Raw genomic sequence first — 25,724 nt, 5'->3', positions numbered from 1 at the left:
CATAATTTATTACCCTTACCTCAAGGCTATGTTGGGTTGTGTCAGCCCTGGAGGCTTTATTATATATTTTTTTTTTACTAATTTTAACAAAATGGCTATCTCACAATTTCAGCCAGACTTGTTTGGGGAAAAGAAGGTACCAGAGGGGGGAATCGTTGCCTTCCATTGCTGTTTACTCTTAAAATGTTACTAGAACTTTGAATTTCCAATTAAATGAGCCTTCTCAAAAGTTTATAGAACTACCCGTTCCATAAAAATACTTATATGCGTTCAAGGCATAACTTACAACCTTTGACCCCTGGTTCTGAGTTTTTTTTTTTTTTTTTTTTTTTTTTAACCCAAAGGCCTTGTTATATGATCCTTAGACTGTTTTGGATAAAATGGCTATCCCAAAATTTCAATCAGACGCATTTGGGAAAAAGAGGACGCGTAAAGGGGGGGGGGCTAGTTGCCTTCTGATCACTTTGACTCTTAAAAAGGAAACTAGTACTTATGCTTTCTAATTGAATGAGCCACCTCCGAAGTATATACTGTCACCCCTTCCATAAAAACGTTAAAATGTTAACAATGGGCAACTAATATAACTTATAGCCCTTGTCCTGAGGGTAATGGGGAGGGGGATGTCATCCTCAAAGACATAATTACTGGACCTTTCCAGTATGCTGAATAAAATGGCTATCACAAAATTTGTATTCTACATATTCGGGGAATGATGGGCGTGAAGGGGGCTGGTTGCCCTCCTAACACTTTTGACTATTAAAAAGGACACTAGAACTTTCAATTTTCAGTTGAATGAACCCCTTTCAAAGTTTTGATAGGAAGTACCCTGGAGAGAAAAAAATACGTTGTGCCCTCATCGCTGTTTACTTAGACAGTGTTATTGCGGTGCCTATGATTTCCTACATTTAGATTGTTTTTAAAGCTTTCATAGGGTTATCACTTGTCGGATTATCAAATACACTGAAGCAAATGATCGAAGTTTAGTTAAGTGTGATGGGACGTGCTTGTACCTGCAATGGGCCAACCATGTCCCAACTTTTCCAAAAGATAAGCAGTTATACGTTTACTATTTACTGTGCAAAATCGTAATTTTTTATTCGCTAATTTACTAAGCTTGTTCTGGCTGCTTAGCATACCTTAAATGAAAATTGTGTTTAACTAAACTAAAACACATTATATGGACTCGGGCTGTTAAAAAGGTCTATAAGCAATACCATATCTCAGGATTGGCTTAGAGCAGTCGTTCCCAAATTTGTCTGGGCTATGATCCAATGGGGTAATGTTGTCAAATCCTGCAGGGGGGGGGGGCAAAGTTGGAGCCAATTTTTCCAAATCAAGTGAAAATGACAGTGAAAAATCAAAACATATATTACCATAAAGGCAAAGATATAGTAAAGAAAACTGACCTTTTTTATAACCTCCGGATACTTGAAAACTGACCTCTGGATACTTCAATTATGCAGACTTATTTTAGTTTTGAAAAGCTCTTTTGCGGAAACTAAATCTCAGCTGGGTGGGGGGCAAACTGAGGTATGGGGACAAACTTGCGTCTAGAAGGGGCAGTTGCCTTATAACAAATTAAGCCCCTGATGTGACCCAAGAGTGTATTAATATGTGTAAAGCTTGGATTCCGTAGGGCGATTAATAGAACGTATTATTTTATTTGAAATGAAAAACAATTTACCAGTGTTACGAATGTAAATGAAGAATTGTTGAAATAAGAAACACGACTTAAATAATGTTTCCTCACATACATAGCAACACCTGCAGGTTTATTTTTTTACAAATTTATTTCAAAATTTATTGCAAAATTTCAGATTTATTGCAAAAATACGAAGTTCCACATGTTTGTAGATAGGAGCTTGAAACTTCTACAGTGGAGTTTTCTGATACGCTGAATGCGATGGTGTGATTTGGGCACCTCTTTCCAGCTGCCTCACTCCACCCAATTCATTTAACTTGGGTTTTTGCAATCTAAATATCATCAGTTGATTACTAGTTAAACTCAAAGGCTTTCGATTATTTTTCTAATTCGTATTAAGAGCTAAAAATATAATGGATATAGTATAGAAGAAAAAGATGGGAAAACGTAAAGTTACCTCAAGTAGGTAAGTGTTAGTTTAAACTAGTTTCTTACTCAAAATGTGAAAACATATGCCTCTCCCCACCCCCAATCATGAAATATAAAGATGGTTTATTTTTGCTTATAATTTTAGAGTCCTTTCCCTCTAAGGCAACAAGAAACAAGACAAACCTAAACTTTCGACAAGAATCTCATCTGAACTACCATCAATGTTGAAAAGAAACAAAAAATGATAAATATGATAAAAATGATAATGATAAATTGTGGGCTATCACCACAAAATCAAAGCAAATAGATAAAACGTAAAATTCATTTGGCATAATACTTGGAAACAGATTTAGTTCTTTACACGCCATAAGAGATTCTCCCAGGAAATTCGTGCCGCTGCCAACCGCTTCGTTCACTCCCTTCGCTCCCCATAAATAGAGTTCTTGTTTCACTTAAGCCTGTGCTTCTCAAAAACCTGTTTGATTATGGAGTCCATTTGCTTTAAAGGGTCACGACACATGATCTAGCGAGTAAAAACTCAAATAATAACATATAGATTTGTTAATATTTTTGTTTCACATTTTCAGGCAAAATTTTTGGCATTTTCACGCTTTTATGCGAGCCACACATTTATACAACCTTGATTTTTCCAATGCTCATCTGTCAAAATTATAATCTATAAAAAAAAGTTCATTTATTATTAATATGCGTAGCAGGAAGCATAGATTCAATACTAGTGTGTCGATCTTTCCCAGAAGGAGATTTGAGTTGCTGAACAGCATGACCTAGCTCCAAGCTGGCCTCAGGATGATCCGATCCCCTTAAGATCTGTCCTTCTCGTTCCAGAAGAGAGGCAAGACTATCGAGTAAATTATTAAATCCCAAGGTTTAGGCTGCCTTTCTCAATTTATTCTGCTCCTGCAAGAGGAAATAGTTAATCGGCTAACATTACTGCATCAAGCTAGAGAATCGTTCTCATGGTTCCTAACACTACATATCGTATAGTAATGGCAAGTATAGAAAGACAAAAAAAAATAAATAAAATTAAGTTGATTTTCTGATTTAATTTATTTTGAATTTTGAACCACCATGGATATTAGACTAAATACAGTTAATAAATATAGTTAAAGGCCAAGAACAAATATCAGCAAGGGAAATCAATATCACATTCGTTACAGTCTCTAATTATATATTCAATTTAGTTTTATAAAATTCATTTCGTCGAAACCAAGTCATTAATACACTGACACAATTCTTAGGTACATCCAATTGCAAGTTTTCACAAGCAGCCTTAGGTTTTACTCTGAAATATTAGATGGCGTTGATGATCTTTCCCAGAGACTGACATAATCTTTCAGTCTTATTCATGTTCGATGCTCTTTGATAGGGATTAAATAAAAAAACAAGTTTTTTAACTGAAAGTAAGGAGCGACATTAAAACTTAAAACGAACAAAAATTACTTCGTATATGAAAGAGGCTGCTTCCTCATCAACGCCCCGCTCTTTATGCTAAAGTTTAACTCTTTCTCTCAAATCTACTTTTTAAAACAGTAAAAAACTGCTTCCTCATCAACTTCCCGCTCTTTACGCTAAAGTTTGAATCTTTCTCTCTACTCTACTCTTTAAAACAGTAAAAAACTTTAGCGTAAAGAGCGGAACGTTGATGAGGAAGCAACCCCTTATTTATGTTCGATGCTATTTGATAGGGATTGAATAAAAAAACAAGTTTTTTTTAACTGAAAGTAAGGAGCAACATTAAAACTTAAAACAAACAGAAATTACTTCGTATATGAAAAGGCTGCTTCCTCATCAACGCCCCGCTCTTTATGCTAAAGTTTGACTCTTTCTCTCAAATCTACTTTTTAAAACAGTAAAAAACTGCTTCCTCATCAACTTCCCGCTCTTTACGCTAAAGTTTGAATCTTTCTCTCTACTCTACTCTTTAAAACAGTAAAAAACTTTAGCGTAAAGAGCGGAACGTTGATGAGGAAGCAGCCCCTTTCATATACGAAGTAAATTTTGTTCGTTTTAAGTTTTAATGTTGCTCCTTACTTTCAGTTAAAAAAAACTTGTTTTTTTATTTAATTTCTGAACGTTGTTGAATCAATTCATATTTTGATTTTGACTCTCCGCAGAGGAATAATTAAAGCGAAATTTGCATATATTTTTTTTTGGCTAAATGGTTTTCTCATAGTTTGATCGAATGATTTTGAGAAAAAAGGAGTGGGGGAGGAAGCCTAGTTGCCCTCCGATTTTTCGGTTACTTAAAAAGGCAACTAGAACTTTTAATCTTTAACGAACGATTTTATTAGTAAAAGATATGCGTAACTTATATACATATTTGAGGGGATTCACCCCCTCGTTAGTGCCTCGCTATTTACACTAAAGCTCAAATTTTGTTCCAATTCATTAAGAGTGACCCCTGAATTACAAAAATCGTAGAATAAATAGTTGAAATTGCTAAAAATGCTTTAGCGTAAAGAGCGAAGTCTTAGGAGGAGGTGAGCCCCTTATATACGTAATAATTTCTGTTCGTTTTAAGTTTTAATGCTGCTCCTTACTTCCATTTGAAAGAACTTTTCATATTAATTTTTTCATTGTTTTTTTTTTTCTAAATAATGCTAGAAAATCCTGCGCCCCTTTCATGGAAATTTTCTTCCCCCATGACAAATTCCTCGATGGAAAGTTCCCCCAACATATCCCCCTCTTCTCAACCTCTCCCCCCAACCAAAAAATCCCCCTGAAAATGTCTGTACACTTTCCAATAACCATTACTATATGTATTCAATGGTCAAAGTTTGTAACTTAGCCCCTCCCACAGGGACTCTGGGGGTGTAGGTGGTCCCCAAAGACATTGTTATAAGGTTTTTCGAATAAAACGCTGAATAAAATGGTTATCTCAGAATTTTGACCCGTTGACTTTGGGAAAATAATTAGCGTGGGTGCCTAGGTGCCCTCCAATTTTTTTGGTCACTTAAAAAGGGCACTAGAACTTTTCATTTCCGTTAGAATGAGCCCTCCCGCAACATTCTGGGACTACTGGGTCAATACGATCACCCCTGGGGAAAAAAAATCAACAACAAAAAAAAAACAAAAGCATCCGTGATCTGCCTTCTGGCAAAAAATACAAAATTCCGCATTTTTGTAGATAACAGCTTGAAACTTCTATAATAGGGTTCTCTGATACGCTGAATCTGATAGTGTGATTCTTCGTTAAGATTCTATGACTTTTAGTGGTGTTTCTCCCTATTTTAGAAAATAAGACAAATTTTCTCTGGCCCGTAACTTTTGATGAGTTAGATTAAACTTGATAAAACTTATATATTTAAAATCAGCACTAAAATGCAGTTCTTTTGATGTGGCTATTGGTATCAAAATTCTATTTTTTAGAGTTTCGGTTACTATTGAGCCGGGTTGCTCTTTACTACAGTTCGTTACCACGAACTGTTTGATATTCATGTTTCACTGATAACCCAGCTTTGCTTTTTTCAGTAGAAATTACGAAACCTACCAGTGAATATCTTCTTTTTTTCCATCAATATCTAGCAAAAAAGATAATATTAGCTCATAGTCATAGCGTAATTTTTTTACTTTTGCTGTATGTCGCATCAACTTGGTTTCTAACAGATAACACATCCCGGATTAACACTTGAGATTTTAACTGCTAAATCACAACGACTTCAATATTCTTTCCGGACTGAATTCTTTTCATATTAAATATAAAAAAATCTCAACAAAAAAAGTAAGGAGCTACATCAAAACTCAACCGTATATGAAGGGGTTGCCTAAAAGCTTTTTATTCTAAGTAAACGGCCCTAGTGTTTCAGGAGTTGTTCTTAAGAAACTGTGAAAGACAGCTAAACTTAAGCATAAAAAAAGGTATTAATAGGGGGGGGGGCAACCCCTTCATATACGGACTAATTCCTGTTCTTTTTGAGATTTAATATTGCTCCATACTTTTAATTGAAAAAACTTTTTTTAAATTTAATTTCTGATTGTTTCAAATAACACCAGTACATAAGGCTTCATGAAAAATTCCCTACCCCCACGGAAAACATCTCCATAGAAAGTTCCTCCAAGGTAAAATACCCCACTCCCTGTAAAGATCCCTCCGGACAATTCTATCCTCGATGAAAAATATTGTTGACGTAAACAATGGGTATATTTTATGCCTTACAGCCCTTTCCCCCGAGCCTGTGGGGGAGTCATATTATCCCCATTGGTTTGATACGATCATCCCTGGGAAAATCATACTGAAAAAAGAAATAACAAACACGCATCCGTAATCTTTCTTCTAGCAAAAAATGCAAAATTTCACACTTTTCTATATAGTAGCTTGAAACCTCTTCAATAAGGTTTGCTCATATGCCGAAACCGATGATGTAACGTTTATTAAGGTCAGTTGATGTTTTGGGGTTTTTCTCCTCTTTCTCAAAAATTGAGCAAATTTTCCTCAGACTCGTAAATTTTGATGGGTAACATTAAACTTGATGGATTTTGGATTTTTTGAATCAGCATGAAAAATCGATTCTTTTGATGTATCTATTGTTCTCAAGGCTCGGTTTCTTAAAGTTTTGGTTACTATTGACCTACGTCGCTCCTTACTTACAGTTCGTTACCACAAACTGTTTGATTAACAAATTTAAAAATTAAGTTTAAAAAAAATGACATTGAGCTTAAAACAAACAAAAGAGAATCATTCTGCCTCAACTTTTTAAGGTATTTTTAACCTTTAAATCATAAAATTCAAGAGGTAATGCTTTTTTAACGACCCCATCCAGTTTTTTTTCGGAGGGGGAATAGGGTTACCAAAATATTTTTTGGAAGGATGAAGTGTACCAAAAAAATGAAGAGGATGGATTTTACCTACCGTAAACTTTGTCTAACCGTCTCAAATGAGTTTTTTTTTTATTATTATATACATTTTGAAGACCATTTAAAGTCACTGAATTTTTTTTTTTTTTTAGTAGGAGTATTTTTTACCTGTATCTTACGATCAATTTATAAGTCAAAAGAATATTTCGAGGAAGGGGGCCACACTGGTAATCTTATCCACCTGAATACGGCCCTGTTTTCGCCTAGGTTAATGATTATTACACAGAAAATTATTCAATTCACAAAATACAAGCTGAACTTTAACGTAAAAAGCAGGGAGGATAGGGGGCCAAAAATTAGGGTATGGGTGATTCAATCACAAATTCTAGATTTTAGCACCTTTTTCTACCAAAACCAACTATACTCCGATCAACCATCTTTTCCAGAACTTTTGTACTCTCCGGCACCCCAACAACCTATGTTAATAAACATAGACATGCTGCACCTCCTTTGAATAGTGATTGTTTATGGGTCAACGGTAAAATCTTAAATGATTCGATGAGTGTCCTCAATAAAAAAAACTATAGAAGCACATATATCACGCGTGATGTTTGATTTCCATCAAAATTGCTATTTAAGGATTTTTTGATCAGAGCTATAGGGTTAAATTACAATTTTGACCAGAGACATGTCTGCAGCTTCTTGATTCCGAACCCCTTGTTATGCAAATAGCTAGTTTGAAACAAAACCTTCATTAATAAATTAGCTTCTTGTAGAACAGGAGACATGTTACGCATTATTGAAACCAAAGTCATACAACAACGTTTAAATTGTTTCTCTTGTGGTGCAAGTTGGGCCTTTTGTCCCGTGTGCCATCCCGCCACCTCTACCTTCAGATCCATAGACATATTTTACATCTTTGGACAAACGGTCGTTCCAAGACAATTTAGAGACTGTGTTAAACGATTATATGCTAATCATTAAAAGCGTGGTATGACAGCCCTAAATCGAAACGCTAAGTATATATTGCATACATATATATATATATATATATATATATATATATATATATATATATATATATATATATATATATATATATATATATATATCAAAGTATATATCAAGTATATATATCAAAATGCATTATATTTCCCCTAGAGTAGATATTTAAGGGTTTCTTAATGAACCTATATCTGAGAAGCCTACTTTTTACACAAATAATGTTTGATTTCCAATAAGAGGTTGTTGGTTGTAAATTTGAGGCTAAGATTAAAATAAAGAAGTTTAAGATATGACTTTCCTATTTCAAATGGCTTTCAAAGCTTTTAATATCTGTCAATGTTTTCGTCCTCTTTTACCCATTCCATAGAGCTTGTTTTACTACTGTTAATACTGTTGCCATTATCGCTGTTAATATTACAACAGTATGTCAACTAAAAAGGCTACAGAACAAGCTAAAAGGCAAACACCGTTTTTCCACGAATAACTTAAGAGGGCCAATTATTCACACCAAAATTAAAACAACCAGAAACGACAACACAGAAGAAATGAAACCAACCCGAAGGGAAATTACATTGAACAAAGAATTCAACCTTAAAACGAACAAAAGTCACCAAAAACAGTTATGACATACCTCCCCCCCCCTCCTACAAAAGAAAAGAATATCGCTTGCACATTATTGATGACTTAATTGATTGATTAGAATGAAAGTTTTGCTTGACTAGTTGGTTTTGTGCATCAAAATTTGTCGTCTAAGGAGAAAAACAGTGAAAAACAAGGGTTTTTTAAAATAGTAAGACTGTGCTAATTGTCAGAAATCATTTTCATGTCTATTTTATTTTCTTTTAAATTTCATTAGTATTCTGTCCTCTTTTTCAATTTTGCTTTATTTTTCAATTTCGCACAAAGTATACTTTAGCCTTCATGGGGCTTCGAAGGCCTAACTCATGCTCGTAGTAACAGGTTTCTCTAAAAGATTATATCAATATGCAAATCAGGACTAAGTAGATTGCTTCAAATATTACCAGTCCAAGTTTCTATAAGTCTTTTTTTCCTCTTTTTTGAAAGCTAAGGAATTAAGACACATTTAAAAAGAATGGAAATTAAAAGACAAACTCTTTGATGTAAATGAAAGCCGTGTTAAAAATCATAAAACTACATTGATTGTCACAATACAATTCACATCCACAGATATTTTCGAGTAGTTTGAAAAGTTTCAGATTTTCTTTTCATAATGAACAGAAAAATTGTTTAGAAAGTACATCGATTTCTAATAAAGAGTAAATAGTAGGCAAAATCCTTGGGCCAAACCTTAAAAACCCATTGTAAAAATTATCTTACATAGAAACTTGCGCTAATCCTTTTTTTTTATTAAATCATTAGTCAATTATTTCAAACTTCTTAATGACCTGTTTTTCCACCGATTATAAAATGATATAACATTGCAGCCAGACATATGCCGTTTCTTTTCATAACTATGGAATTAACGAATTGGAAAATACTAATTCACAACATTCAAGTAGCTAAAATATCATGACTTTTTAATTAATCAATATATTATAAAATAAAAGCTAGGATATATGTGTGTACAAGAGGGCAAACGAATTAGCGAATTTATGCATTTCGTTCTTTGCTTCTAATCAGTGCTTATTAAAACCTGCGGTTGTTTCTTACTAATTTCCTTTTGCCCAAAAAGGTGACATAACAGGAGGAGCAAACATGCTTGGATACCCGGAACCAATGCTATTACCTGTTGCCTCCATTTACATTAGTATTATCAAATGCCCTGGATAGGTTTTCCTTAACCTCCAAGATGTAAATTTTTGCAGTTTTTGGTGCGTTTCGTATCCAAACTGCTACTACTACTATTAATGACAATTCGGCACAGCGCTATGGCACCTTAGGCCAAGAAACACTCCTTCTCCTCACTCTTACTATTGACAAACAAGTTAGAGAGCTGTCTTTCTCACCTTATAAAAATTATGTCTTTTTTCAGGGAGTTTCCGAGCATGTCTTACAACTTTTTGTACATCAGCTTGAAGTGAACCAGGACGGGACCAAGTAACAACATTAGTGGCATAGCTTCTCTTTTCTGATGGTCGCACAGGAAAAGAAGGATTTTCTAATGAAGGCAAATCACTAAGTGGACCGAGTAGGTTCATGTCAACATACCTAGGAACACTCTTTGATCCTATTGATAGAGCATCAATGGTGAATTAATTATTGGTTTATTTAGAATTTTGGCTTTTCAATGTAAAATGACACATCTATCAATTCTTCCATGACTCACAACTACAATTTTCCAATAGCTTTGAAATCACACGAAAGTTTAAACAGATTAAAAAGCCCAAAGACACACATATGGAATTAATAACATGATAATGTTTAACAAACAAAATATTTATGTTATTCTTTATTCCTGTCAGCATATTTTGCTTAATACAGGAATACCATTGCTATATTTCTACAAGCCATTTAAATTAGGATTGATGATTACCGCATAGACACACATAACCACACTTATGCCTGATACGTTGTGTGGCATGAGGAAGTTTCACATAACCACACATAACCACAGTTATGCCTGATACATTGTGTGGCATGAGGAAGTTTCTTTTCTTTTTTTGTGCAATAATAGCATAAGGAGCAACAGGAACGTTTAGTATTTAGAGTAGGAGTAGCACCCTTTTAAAAGAATCAAGCTCTGACATAAGACGAGGAGTAGCAACGAAATTTCCCATTCCTCCCCAACCCCAATTAAAGAAGAAGTCTGGAGAGAGACTGTCGACATTTGATTGGCAAGGGGTGAACAATACGGTACAGAGCACTTATATTCTAAACTACGAGGAACTAGGCTTAGCGTAATAAAACAAAAATTGGAGACTTTAAAAGAAGGAAGAGTTATAAAGTACTAGTTTATTTGGAAGACAGGTGCTTAAGTTTTAAATATCCTTTTAAAATTTAGAACGCTAATATAATGAAAAAATTGGTACCGTTAAAAACAGCTAATAGAGAGTAACATTCTTAACTTTCAGTTTTGTTTGCTTTATTGTATTTATCTTCACTTTTTCATTTGAAAAATACAAGAAATCGGAGCATTGAAGAGTGGTAGATCCTATTTTTTTTATTGATACACCGTCATCTTGAATTTGAAATAGTTCATCTGCAGTAGACTATTTCCTAAAAATCTGTATTTTGTCATGTTTAAGCGTTACTTGTTCTATAGATATGTAGCCCATCAAGGTTGCTCTGCTTAGCAAATCCTGACTTATTCAGTTTCCTGCTTATTTAAATGCACTTATTTTGTGCAATTCTAGGCTGAACCTCCCCCCCCCACGCAGGCATGATACCAAACTCATAAGCTACCATTCTTGGGATACATTTGACAATTTATAAGTGGCCACGGAATTCCTGTTTTGTTTTAAAATCAATTTTCTGTGAAAAGGCAGCGCGGCGGCGGAGTGCACCAGGCACTTTGACGATGAATCAAAGCAGTCCCGTTTTTTTTAAAGAAAAAAATCAATCAGTTATAATTTATTGCACCCCTAGGCATTGTATGCCCCCTAGGTACGGGCCTGGTGGGCTTATTGGTAAATCCAGGCCTGGGTGTGAATTAAAAAAGAACAAAATCTCACCTAATGCTTATTTTAGTTGTAGGATGGACTCAGATATGCGCATGGAAAAGAGGAGGGGATTTAACTCCACATCTATAAAATCTTAAGATTATTATTTTTGGAAAAAAATTTCTAGTATTATTCATATAATACCTTTGCGTTCTTTTTCAATCCCCCTCCCTCCCAGAAGACTCTTGCAACTGTGACCGGACCGTTTATTATCCAGATATACGTAACCTGTGACAGCTACAGCAGTAGACCTCGTATCATATATAAATCAAATGCTTCAGAAGGAAATAAAAACGTATTGTTTTGTCCGCATTCCAGAAAAATGAGGTGTGTGTGTTTTTTTTTTTCATTTTTACACTAAAGTTTTGACGATGCAATTTTTTTTTGCAAAAGTCAAGCACTTGAGGCCTGCATGCGGCAGCCATGAAGATTAAAGAGTCTCTGGGACATCCGATATAATAAGTTTAATCATCATTGTAAATGATCTTTGTCCTGTACGCAGTCCTTTTTACTGCAACAGTTATTTTTTCTTTTCTTACCAGGCCAAGGATTTAGCGATAAGTCACAACATTTTTAGTGTCTACAATCTTTTTCATTTTTTATTACTTTTTTTCTCTCTCATTTTTATTCTCACTAGAAAAAAAAAATCTCTTAATGTACTACTTTTTGTCATTTCTAAGTAAATAAAAACTAACGTTTGACAAACCTTTGGGTAACTATACCTGGTTCTAGAAGGCCGAGCATGAGATTTGACTTCTTTTTATTATCGGCCCGAGAAAAGATAACCCCAAACCGATCATCAGCAACTTGACAAAATGCAGCCATATTTTCTACCAATAAAAAACATGACTGTTGAAATCGATTTATCAGGACATGTGGAAATTTACTTATCTTTTAGTTAAAGGGTTTATTTACTTTGGAAACAGATATTTACTAACTATTAGAAAAATTTTATGAGAAATTTTAGAGAATACTTTCCAATAAATTATTGAAATTATTGAGAAGAAAGAAAATTATCGAGTCATTGACTCCTGGATAGCTTTTTTTCATTTCATTTTTTTTTTTTTTTAGCTTAAGACAATGTGAAGGCTGAATCCGAGAATCCTGTAATCATCTCTTTATATTGTTTTTTTTTCGCCTTCAGTTTTGGTCATCAATGCGCCCAAAACAATATTTAATCATTTTTTCCGTGATTATAAGTCGGGGATTTTTTTAAACGAACCATTTTCCTTCGGCATTTTTCTTTATCCGAACAAGAATTTCCGAATGTTAGAAAAGCACCGCACTTATCATATGTGCGTTCATACAAAACAACAGTAAATTAGTAACCATTTATCTGAACAAAATAAAATAAAAGAATTCCTTTTCGAAAAAAGCTAAAAAGCAATAGTATCACTTAAAAACGAGCAGGAATTAAGGTCAAACTTTAAAGAAACATAAAATACTATGAGAAAACAAAGTGAGCCTAAAATGGTCATAAATTAAGGATTTAAAAAGGAAAAGAACAATGCTTTAACTACGTTGCTTTTTAAGATAGGAAAACTATAAATGGCAGTGAAAAACGTATATACAAACAATTTTTTTCCTGATGAGTTTTTGCACTTTTATTGTTATGAAAAAAAAAGTCAAAAAGCATAACTTTATGAAATAAATATATAGTTTTTATTAAAGCACATAAAAATGGCCTTAAAGAAGGCGGTTTGAGAGGACAGTAGCCACAGTCCTGTTTGTGATAATTTGTGCTGGCTTTAGATTGACTTAATCTACTTAAGATTGCTTTAAACATTGTCGATTAATGTTCCTGAAAGTTTTGCCACAAATATCAAATTTAAATATACTTGTAAGGAATGCATTTGGAAGGCACGAAACTTTAATGAAAATCTGTGCCACAATTTAGCAGTAAAACTTTAAACATATTTGTATTAAGGAGAAATCTTATTTCCCTTAAATTTGGCTAGGATTTTTTTTTTTTTATCCCTTTTTCAAAGAAAAAAAGATTGTTTATAATACATTGCGCAAAGGAGTACGGCAGTACTTCCCAAAAGAGGCGATGTACGGCAGCTTTAACCGATTTTGGCTTTCAGAAGGCGGAGAGATATGGACAGCACTGCATTTTAAGGTGAAGGACTACCTACAAAATAGGCCAAATTTCAATTCTTTCCAACTTTTCCGTAGCAGAAAAATCTATCCGGAAAATTAGACATGTCAACTTTTGTGATCCCCTACAATATCGTTTGATCGGGCTACAATTTATATATTAAGATTTCCTAGCGCAGAGAAGCTTATCCTTGTACGGTGTTAACGTCGTCCGATTGTGCTACAATTTATATTGGGCTACAATTTATACGTTAATATTCCCTGGGCCCAGGGGCTAATTCTTGAAATTTTAGTTTCTTCAAACCTATCCTTCTTTTCTTCCAAGAACCACGCATAGTAACTTCTTTTTTATAATTTATTTTTTTTAACGCTCGCACCAACATGCCGGGATCTAAACTGTTTTGACGTCATTGGTGAATCAGAAATCCCTTCAATACACATTAGTAATAGAGATCCTTGTTTCCTTAAGAAGTTACTTCTTTTGCTGAAAAAGAAATACGCAAATAAAATACGATTTCTCACATATTTCTTTGCAAAAAAATAATTAAAAATATTTTTTAGGAGCTTTCCTATGACCTCTTTACAATCATGAGTACTTCGTCACACAATGAGAAGTACCTTCAAAGATATACTCAAATTCTTATATTTCCAGTAAAAATACGGTTTTGACTGTTCCAATGATGTCACCAGAATGTTCAAAAAATTTACTCAATAGCATATCCAAAAGCGACCAAAATCACCCGTTCAGAAATGGGTATTTTTTCCAGGGAAAAGAAATGGGAGGGGGGGGGGGGAATCTCGAATTTCAATTTCTGCAATATTTTCTGGATTAAAACGTCGTTTTCAATTAATTAGAGTCCAAAGAGACCAGAAATGATATCAGAGTTAAAAAATTTCGTCCCTTAATCCCCGATTCCACCCTAATCGACGTCAGAGGGGGATGAAAAAGCAGAATCTTAATTTGTGAAGTAATTGGAAGAATGAAAGGTTGTTCCCTATAAATTCAAGTCCAGGGAGACCAAAAATTACATCAGAATTAAACAATTGCATCATTTAGTACCCCTTTTCCACCCCAAGTGAGGTCAGAGGAAGGTCTAGACATCTTTGTTTGCCATTGGCCTACTACTTCTTTTAACAGTACTTCATTACAATTTCACGTCCATGAACTCAAATATTAACTAATATTGGGTCTCTGTAATATTCTCAACCTGACTTTAGAGGGGAGGGGGTGGTGGAATTTTCCTTGCAAGGATACTATTGCCTGCAACTTTTTCTTTTTTTACGGCTACAGAATGCAAATTTAAACAGAAGATTTTCTTCAAATTCTCTTTAAGGTCTGTCGTGACTCTCCCACTCTGATTTTCACCCCAACTCTCAATCTTTGTCATTTTTAACTTCATTGCTGGATTTTACAAATTCGGTTATTATTGTAAAAAATGTTAAAAGTAAAAATAAAGCAAAAAAGAGCAAACAGGAATGCTTCAATTATGGCTCCGTTTTGATCAAAAAGCTTTTGAATAAAACACAAAATTTTGCTTAATATTGGTTTTCGAAATCATTTGGGTCCAAAGGAGCGTTGAGGCAGCTTGTGCCATGACAAGTAACAGTGCAGAAAATGGCCCTCTTTTGCAAGTCCATCGAAGGCCATCACAATCACCTTTATAGCTGCAGTGAATCAGTTTGACAAAGCTTTCAGAAGCAGGCAGTAAAACAGTCATAATGGGTACATAACCGTTTGAGGAAAGTTTCAAGTCCCAGTCTTCAGATACTAGAACTGTCGCTGAGCACCACCGTGTCATCATTTGAAATGAAACACGCAGGTAGTGGTACTTTGTAGCAGCAGGTGTGGCTGCTAAACATTCGGGGCGGACAAAACTAGTCGCACTGGCTACTTTTGATATGAACAGACGGTGTCGGAGTTCAGGTAAGAGTTCGTCAGATTTAAGGCTGTACAAGCGTAGAAGAGCCTTGTCGCCTTCTGTAATCTGTCCTTCCTTGTTTGATGAAAGGCAAAAATGACGTCCGCTAAAGTGAAATATTTATGTACATAAGCTACACAAGAAGAAACTAATTCTCAGTAAGTGGATAATGTGCCTCATCCTACCAAATCCAGTAGCCAACCACCATCCATGACATAGTGGTATCTTTGTGGTGGCATTAGTTGAACCTCAGTTTTTTGCTGCTTCCATTTATTAGCTGCAAGTGCAGCCTTATCTGTCGGGCGCAGGGCTTCATGAGACTCGAACAGAGCAGGTGGGAATGTCGATAGCTCGTATTTGAGCGTAACGACCAGATTCAAACCCTCTGTCGACGCCAAATGCGAACTATCAATAGACTAATATTCCTATTCCATTCTCTGCTTTTCAGACAACATTAGATTAAGCAGTCTATATGTGTGCGGGGTTTAAAGTGTGGGAATGGAGGAGGGGCCTGTGTATCTGTGTTGGCCTCATGGAGCTGGCTGTTGCAGTGAGTTACTAGTAGTAGTAGTTTAAAGTTAAGATAGCGGTCATTGCGTGCTGATTATAAACGGGAGAAGAGGGGTTTCAGTGAACAGGGGACTCTTGACAAAATCGGTTTAGAATAAAAGAAAAAAGTCATAAATCCCGATTTGGGTTTGTGAGGATGAAAGTTCAGATTGAATACTGTACAGATTGAAAAAATATTAAAAAAGGTATTTTTCCCCTTTTCTGACCTCGATTAGGGCGAAAGGATATTTCGATTCTGATGGCATTTTCGGTCTCCCTAAACTGAAATTAATAGGAAACGACCTTACAATCCAGAAAATATTGCGAAAATTAAAATTTGAGATTTCTCCCCTTTCTGGATGTTTTTAAGCGGTCTTTCTGGACATTTTGGCGTTCATTTGTGTGTGAATACTGCACAGATTAAAATTACGATTTTTATCCCCTCTGACCTAGCTTAGGATGGAAATGTGCTACTAAATGAGAGAGTTTTTCGATTTCGATGTGATTTTCAGTCTCCTGGACTGGAATTAATAGGAGACAAACTTTCAATCCAGAAAATATTCCATAGCTTAATTTCTAGATTTCCCCTTTCCCCTGAAAAAGGGTATTTCTGCAGGGACGATTGAACTATCCTATTTTTTATTCAGTTACCCTTTAATCGCTACTTGCAAAGGATCTTCTTCTTTTAGCTTTAGTATTTTTTTTTTCTACACTTAAGAGGTCTCGACCAAAATATTTGTATAATACACTTCTATTTTTCACTGGCTGCTATTATTCTCATTCGCTTTTCTTTACAATTTATTCGTTTTATCATGCTTAGCCAGTGTTTCCTCAGAAATTATTTTTCATAGTGACTCCATATACCCACGGAAACTGTAAAGCTGCTGAAAACAGTCACAAAAGTTTTCCGTCTGAATGTCCCAAAAAACTTCGCAACTGTTTGGAGGGTCCAAATAGACTTAGAATATGCTTCTTTCACTACCGTTCATCCTAATAAAGACTTTTTTTCAGGGTCAATAGGTAAGTCAATGGTCGAAGGTCAAGGTCAATCAGATATATTGGATTTAATTTTAGTTCGAAAATAGCTAAGCAGTGTCGCAGCCTCAAACAGAGGTTAGATTGTAGATATAACTGTAGGCAGTTATGATAAGGAACTTTTTCAGCGGAACATACCTTGCAGATCGGACGACCGTTGCGCTGCGCCAAGTTTGTAGGAATAATAATGGCATAAAGTCAGAAAGAAAACCTACCTTTAAATATGCATGGAGAAGAACACAAAAAGATGGAATTTTCCCTTCATCTATAGACAAGTCTTCATCAGTACTAGCTTCTGATTTTAAAGCATCACCAGGTACCACAAATAAGCCTGCAAAAAAAAAGCTCACCATTAACAACTTCACCCCTAGTTCACTGGAATTAACCTTAAAAACTAACTTTTTTTCTGAAAATTCAAGTTTAGCTACCAAAAACATAATGTTGACATTATAATGACAAAATACTGGGTTTTTTTCTTTGTTTGTTACCATTTTCCTCGATAATTTGTATTCTTCTTTTTTTTCGAACTTGTGCCCTTTTCTAACTCTGACTCAGGTTGAAGATTTGCTTGTACTGTTTAAAATACTTTTAAAATGACTTTAAATTTTATTTCATAAGCCCAGAGCCTTGGTTGTGATTTTTGTGAGAATTCCTTTTTTAAAGATCTTGCGTCTTATATATATACATTCCAACACACATAATAAGACCGCACTTCTATGCTACGCATAAACGAGTAAGAAACATTCCAGATTTCTAATATATCAGGATTTGACAACAAGGGAAATAATCTCCTTTGGGAAGAAAAAAGAGACTACAAGAAATTATATCTTATATGGTTTCCTGTAATTTCTATTTCCTTCAAAAAATGGGTTATTTCTCTAGCTGTCGAAACCTGGTATATAATATATAACACACAAACATGAAACGTCGATGTGATTTTTTTCCCTTTTTTGGGAGGGGGGGATATTATACAAATAACATAGTACATAATATAATAATCAATATATAAAAAATCTGTCCAAGCCTTTCCTCATTGCTTTTCCCTGTGGACATGTTTTAAGAAAAGATTAATTTAAAAATTGTAATTACAAATGTATTTTCCATTTAAACACAGATTGATCAGCAGTTTCACTAACTTTTCATAACTTCACTAACTAAAATGTCTATTTTATCAATTCTTGATTTTTGAGAAAATGCAATTTGTAACAACGACTAGGATTTTTTACATGAAGCTTCTTATAATTATTAAGTAAACAAGCAAGTATGATGGAACTTTACCCTCAAGGTCCAAACCGGCGGTGCTGTTCTCCGTTTCGTGGCCCTTTAGCCAGGAAGTGCAATGGGGAGTTGGGGGCCAGCCATCCAGTGCTTTCGCACACCCTTCCTGCTTACCTCCCCCAAAATTATACAGATACCTATTAAGAGCTGGGTCAACTCTGTCTGAGCTTACATAGTCACATCACCGACCCCCGTTCTAAATTAAATAACTGGCTACGACACGTGCCCCCTTGTAGATAGAATTCTCAAACCAGTGCGCCAACCACTTAGCCATGAGTAAGGCAGTAACTTTTCTGCCAATTAGTAAGGCAGTAAAGAGTCTGCCAATTAGTAAGGCAGACAACAACTGATGCTGCAAATAATGCAAACTTGTTTGGTTGAAATTATACGCACTTAAAAAATTCCAAATCACTTCTCAAAGATTCTTTGCTAGTATTCCAACATTCCAAACTAGTAATACATATAGTAAGCTGTGGGTATAAGCTGTGGTTTAGGGTTAATCGCCGAGTCAACTTTTGAAAGGCAGGAAATCTAGATAAACTTAAAAAAGGGAAAAAAGGAAAAACCTTTACAGAGATTATCACAGGAGTGAACGAAAAGAATCTATACAATATTGAAATTCACCTTACTGGCTAGATTGTAGGTAATTAATCCAAAAAATTTAACTATACAGTACCATAATTTCTAAGATATGAGCTATCAAATTTAATTATAGAAATGGGTCAGTTGTAAAAATAAAAATGTCCTAAATTTAAACTTCATTTATTAAATTCTTTGTCTCAATAATATATTTACAGTCATCACATATATCGTTGCAAAAGTAATTGAAAAAGTTTATTCGATTGCTATAGCAGACTTACCAAAGATAAAGAAAGAGACGATTTTTAAGGAGAGAACTAAAAATTAAAAAAAAAGTTTTTAATGCAAATTTAGAAAGTATAAGAAATTATAGGTCTACCTGTAATATTTCCTTAAATGAAGTTCATTTTTTCGAAGGGAAAATTATATAATATTTAACTTTTCTGGAAGTTTCGTTTTTTATTTGAATCTGGACTCTTTTTTTTTTAAAGTATAATCGGTATATAACCGTTTAAAGAAAGTTTCAAGTCCCAGTCTTCGGGTACTAGAACTGTCGCTGGGTAGAACCGTGTCATCATTTGAAATGAAACACTTTTCTTAAAGAAAACTTGTTTAATCTTTAACCGAGGGAATATCTTAAAAAATTTTAATATATCACAAAGACTGGCTTCTAAATTAGGTCTCATGTGGCGTGGGTTGTACTTGTACCGCCACACAGTTGAACAAGAATCTTATGGTCTCACGAAAAAGATAAAATAGCTAATAAGGCTCTGGGAAGAAACCTTAGAAGACCCATTTGAGACACATTGAATAAGAAACACAGGAAGAAACAAAAACTTATTCAGTCTGATGTGCATATAAATCAATATACCTTTGTCTACGATAAACCCTTCTGAAAAATCGGACTTGAAATTTAAACTGACCTCCAAAAAGAAGCAGACAAAATATTATCATTAAATTTTAACGTAATAAGGTGAAAATATGTGCCAAACAGAATATTAGTTTTTAACGAAACTAGGATATTTTAATCTTGCTAGAGAGAAATCATATGCGGTTTTGAGTAAATTGCCTGGAGCATTTGATTTTTTGAAGTTGAGGTAATTCTTGTTTTTTTTTTATTTTTTTAACTCCGGCTAGAACATGAATTTCAGCATATGGCTACTATGAATATCCAAGCTAAGTTTTGTAAATTGGGACTGAAATTTTTTGGAGGATTATTTATCGTGGAATTGGCAAATTGTAGCTCAGCACTGCTCAGTAATGCGCAGAAAAGTCTTTTAAGCCGACTTTACACAGGTTGGATAAGAATCCACTTGGATGCATTAGTGAGGCTCGGCCCTCACTTAAAGATAAGTCTTTATGCTCTTTTTATCGACTTCTAATAATAAGATACTGTTAATTATGCAGGGTTTGAAGCAGTTTGATGTTACACTAGCTAAAAACAAGAACTACCTCCTATGGCCCGTGAAAATTATGCAAATTGGAAAGAATTTGCGCGGAAAGCCCATTTATCTGGTCTTTTGTCACGGTAGTCAAGATAAATTTAGGTTAATAATTGTGAATCTTCAAGAATACAACCCTAAAAAGACAGATTAATCCGCGCCTATTGTTAAACAAGCATCTGTGGAGCTTTTAACGCACAGGTTGGCACAAATAAGGATAGATGGTATACTAACCTAGGTAAATTTGGAATAGAAGAAAACTGTAATGGCTACAGACTGCTGCAATTCTGCAAGTATAACAGTCTAGTTATAAAAATGCAGTGTTTAGTCATTAAATGGCCAATAAGTTAGGGTGGTATTTACAAAATGGTAAGACACCTAACCATATATAATTTATCCGTAGCAGCATGGGCTGATTCGCAGTGGTATGACATCATACTCTAGAAAATATGACATGATAAGGATACTTTACGTCATTTACTCTAAATATGGATACTTACCTCTTCGACTCTATAAAGAAATTGGCTTTGAAAATCGGTTGTCAAATTCAAAACATTAAGGAATGAGAGAAGATTACCAAAGGTTTGACAAATTTCAAGATCGTAACCAAAATTCGTTTATGAATAACTGTGTTTCTAAGGTTGTTAACTCAACCACTGTGGAAATAAGTGAGCCAAATCAACCAATGCTTGAGCCATTTGGTGGCTTAGTTGGGGTCGACTCACCATATGTTAAGCTAATTTCTTGTGATGGACATGAGTTCATTATTAAATGAGAATATGCATTGACTAGTGGAACAATAAAAACTATGCTCATTGGACCTGGCCAATTTTCTGAGAATGAAACAAATGAAGTGAACTTTAGAGAAATTCCATAGCATGTGCTTCAGAAGGTGTGCAGCTATTTTCAGTACAAGGTCAAGCATACCAACTCAACCTCCGAAATACCTGAATTTCCGATCGCTCCTGAAGTTGCTTTGAAGCTACTGATAGCAGCGAATTTTTTGGACTGCTGATTTGTATTTCTTTTTTTGTTTATAAGTATAAACTAAGCTTATCTATAAAAAAATTTCCAATTAAATTCTAAAATCTCAATCATAAAATTGAATCATAAAATTGATATCAATATGAAACGAATCAAAACTCCGAATAGAAGTTTTGTAGATAGTACAAGCACCTCAGTCCCTGTTGAAGCAGAAATTGTTTCCACCAGATTGAAGCCAAGAAAAGATCATTTAGAAAAAAGGAGTAGCCAAAGTCCCAGAGAAGTTGTAAATTTGAGAAGAAAGAAAGGCAGAGGAAAAAGAAAGGAAAGAAGCTGTAATTTGAGACCTGACAAGGCAAAGGGGTTTTTCGTCCAATTACTTGATGAACCAGGTGCAAACAATTCTAACTATGAACCCTCAAGAAAAGAACCTCTTGAAGAAATGAGTGACCCAGGTAGTGAGGCTCTGATTCTAAAAAAAAGAAAGACTTGTGACTTGAGCTTAGAAAATTTGAACACGTCAGGACAAACCTTTCTACACCATGCTGCTTGAAGCTTTTTAATCAAAGCTTTATCAAGAAGCCAAAAGGAAGTTTTAATTGAAGTCTTAATCGAAGCCTTATCAAGAAGTCAAAAGGAAGTTAAAAATTGGAAGATTCAAAAGGGACAATAGATTCGATAGACATTGGGCAAGATATTTTAATGCTTCAAAGCTCTTATTTTAATGCTTGCGAGCTCTTATTTTAATGCTTCAGAGCTATTTTAATGTTTGAGAGCTCTTATTTTAATGCTTCAGAGCTATTTTAATGCTTGAGAGCTCTTATTTTAATACTTGAGAGCTCTTATTTTAATACTTCAGAGCTCTTATTTTAATGCTTCGGAGCTCTTTTATTAATCTTACATTGGGCCCTTCAGAAGTGAATACCTGGGATAATGAATTCATTAGTAACTCAGATTAACTGGCACCGGAAGTAGTCTGAACTAGGAGATTCATGAGGTTGTTAGTTTTACTGGCCCGACACTACAGATAAGTATTGACAAAATAAGAAAGATTCTCCCACGTACTTATTTCAATTCTTATTCACACAGCATAAAATCTGATGCTTAGATTTAATAACAGAGTCTAATTAGTGGTTTAGGTCACTCGTAAGGCTTTATTTTAGAACCACTGGAATAGACAAACATAGTTTTAGAAAGGTGCCATCCAAGTTTGGGAACAGGCCTAATAAAGATCTTCTTAAGAATGAGTGACTATCAATTGTAATAGATTATCGGTACAAAGAATCGCACTCATTTTTCTTGTCAAATTGAAGCATTATCAATGGTGGTGTATGTCCTATGTCATGGGAGACGCATATTTGTCGAAGCTGTAATTTGCCTAGAACTCTTATGATAGATTAATCTTGAAAGATAAAGCAAGAAATTGATGAAAGACATGCTTTGCTATATAACTCGTCCCTCTGGATCCTTGAGAGTGGTGCAAAGCTAGCCTGGGAATACCCAGTATAAAACCTTAGTACCTTGCAATACCTATTTAATACCTTTTAATGCTTTAAGCAATGTACCTTTTCCCAGTGGCGTTTCTCTTTTTAAGGCTGAAAAATTTGTGTTTGTCGGAAATGTGGCTGTATTCATGTGCATAGGTAGGAAAAAATGTAAATACTATCTTTTCAAACTAATTTGAGAATAGGGATTGATCTAGGCTTACAAAATAAATTGACAGGACTGCAGATAGACTATGGGGATTCTCTACTAATTTGACGTCATAATTTTGTTTAGTAAAAAACAGTCACTGCAACTCGATAAAAAAAATATTCGGTAGGTGCAAATTTGGTAGGTGACTCATGTAGGGCAATCAGGGCACTTCACATTGAACTGAAAAACCCCGCTTTTTATGCAAAAGTTTGACTCTTTCTCTCAACTCTACTTTTTAAAACAGTAAAAATTTAGCGTAAAAAGCAGGGCGTTGAAGAGGGAACAGCCCCTTTCACATAAGGGGTAATTTCTGCTCGTTTTAAGTTTTAATGTCGCTCCTTACTTTCAATTAAAAAAAAAACTTTTTTTAAATTTAATTTCTTAACGTTTTTTAGTTAATCAATGTTTTGATTCGGCTCTCCGCAGATGAATAATTAAAGCGAAAATTGCATATTTATTTATTTGGCTAAATGGCTTTCCCATAGTTTTGATCGAATGATTTTAAGAAAAAAGGAGGGGGAGGAGGCCCAGTTGCCCTCCAATTTTTTGGGTACTTAAAAAGGTAACTAGAAGTTTTAATTTTTTACGAATGTTTTCATTAGTAAAAGATATACGTAACTTACGAATTAGCTTACGTAACTGACATCTATATTCGTATGTTTTTATTACGTATACCAGAGGGTTCGCCCACTCACAAAAGGCCGTAGAATAAATAGTTGAAGTTACTAAAATACTTTAGCGTACAGAGTGAGGTATTGGGAGGAGGCGAACCGCTTATATGCGTAATATATTCTGTTCGTTTTAAGTTTTAATGCCACTCCTTACTTTCAATTGAAAAAACTTTTTCATATTTATTTTTTCATTGTTTTTTTTTAAATAATGCTAGAAAATGCTTTGCCCCCTTCATGAAAATATTCTTCCCCATGACAAATTTATCCACGGAAAGTTTTCCCCACGTAACCCCCTCATCCTAACCAAAAAAATCCCCCTGAAAACGTCTGTACACTTCCCTTTAACCATTACTGTATGCAAACACTGGTCAAAGTTTGTAACTTGTAGTCCCTCCATACCTGGAGGCGCACTCGCTGGAAGTGGAATGAAGCTGCAGCTTCGATTGGCGGAAGTCTTTCAGGCTTAGAAAACACCCTGGCATTAGACGAAGAAACTTTTTACAAGAAAATTTGGTGTTGCATCTTAGTGAGATCTTCGTTTGGTCGTGCTTTATACAAACTGAGGAGAAGATATTCACCCACTTTCATAACTTCATCTCTGGACGATAATTCATCCAGAAACACTTAGCATTTTTTCTGAACACTTTGCTCTTCTTCAAAAGAGGTGGCACAGCTTGCTTTCCAAGTCAGAAAACTCGTGAGATCGTGTCATATCCCAAGAGTGCGCGCCCTACCAGAAGCAGCCTGGATGCTTCAATCATTTTTTTTTTGTACTTCGTTGAGGCACTAGAACCGTCTTATCCCTTCTTTTGCGGTCTTTGATGATTCGAAGTAAAGTGTTTTTGCATTAGGTGGGAGGTGATACAAGAGTAGAATCAGAAGGTCACTGTCGTTGCCAAGAACTATTGTTTCGGAGTTTTCTGCTTTCGTTACGGCAGTCTTCCGGATTAGATAGTCAGCGTCATCCTTCACATAGACAACTTCAAATCCTTTGGCTCTGAGTTTTTCCCTGATGTAGCTTATGATCCGCTGTTTGTTCCGAGAGTTGCTCAAAAACTCTTCCTTCTTTTTCTGGAGCTTCATCCCTAAACTGAAGTCAATCACTTGATACTGGCTTCCCTTACACCGTCGGTTGTGCGTAGTATCTGTTGTGGTTAGCCCAGCGCTGTATCCATCTTTAATGGTAAATTTGATTTATAATAGTTAGTTTTTTTTCATTAATGTATTTTGGATGTTTTTTTTTCTGATGGTTAATTTCCTATAGTTTAATTTCCAACCTTTTTCAGTCTTAGTACAGAACATGGTGAAAAGCTTAACTTCAATTTCTAGTCCCTTATATAAAGTGAAATTGTTGTGATGTGAAGTATGACCAAACTAACCAGTAAATTATAACCAGTTATAATTTAGTTTAAGATGAAATTCAGTATAGGTACTGATGGTGGCTAGCCCTATCTGCAGGGGGGGGGGCTCTTAATTTTAGTAATGATTTTCTAGTTAAACACCTAAGCTTGTTTTATAAATTGATATTCTTCTCTAGAATAGTACAAAAATTTTGTGAAGTAAACCAATACCTATAACAAAGTTAGCTAAACTTTTTAATCTCTGTAATGTGTATAGAACCATTACTGTGTTAAATATTTTGTCAACTATTTGACCTGCTTACATGTGATTAATTGTCATCCAACGTTATTAAATCTAGTTCTCATGTTGTGTCTTTTATTTAGAAAATTTAATTTTGTTTTATTAGTCAACATACTAATGGATGTTACATGAGTCATGTAGGGGTTATATTGATGACGTAGATCCTATACTTGACATTTATTTACATAATGAAGTCGTGTCATGTATAAATAAGTTTGAGAGCCACTGTAGTAGGGGATGACCCCATGAAGAGTTATTCAAATATGATATCATATATCAGTTTTATATTTTGTCTTTTGTGAATGAACTCTCTTCTGTTCTGT

At 34.7% G+C, this 25,724-nt stretch overlaps 1 protein-coding gene across 1 annotated transcript in view; it reads right to left on the bottom strand.

The window, feature by feature from the left end:
* Nucleotides 1–1,771: 1,771 nt before the first annotated feature.
* Nucleotides 1,772–25,724, bottom strand: part of LOC136034611 (integrator complex subunit 14-like) — a 30,126-nt gene continuing 6,173 nt past the window's right edge. Inside the window, exons 2-5 of the mRNA XM_065715898.1 lie at nt 17,323–17,442; nt 12,234–12,341; nt 9,859–10,079; nt 1,772–2,989 (exon numbers count right to left, since the gene is read on the bottom strand). Coding sequence (XP_065571970.1) covers nt 2,960–2,989; nt 9,859–10,079; nt 12,234–12,341; nt 17,323–17,442 — 479 coding nt within the window. The 3' untranslated portion in view covers nt 1,772–2,959. The remainder of the gene's footprint in view (nt 2,990–9,858; nt 10,080–12,233; nt 12,342–17,322; nt 17,443–25,724) is intronic.

The sequence above is a fragment of the Artemia franciscana genome, chromosome 13 (assembly GCF_032884065.1).
Source record: "Artemia franciscana chromosome 13, ASM3288406v1, whole genome shotgun sequence".
Classification (NCBI taxonomy): domain Eukaryota; kingdom Metazoa; phylum Arthropoda; class Branchiopoda; order Anostraca; family Artemiidae; genus Artemia; species Artemia franciscana.
This window is presented reverse-complemented; position numbering and strand designations above follow the sequence as displayed.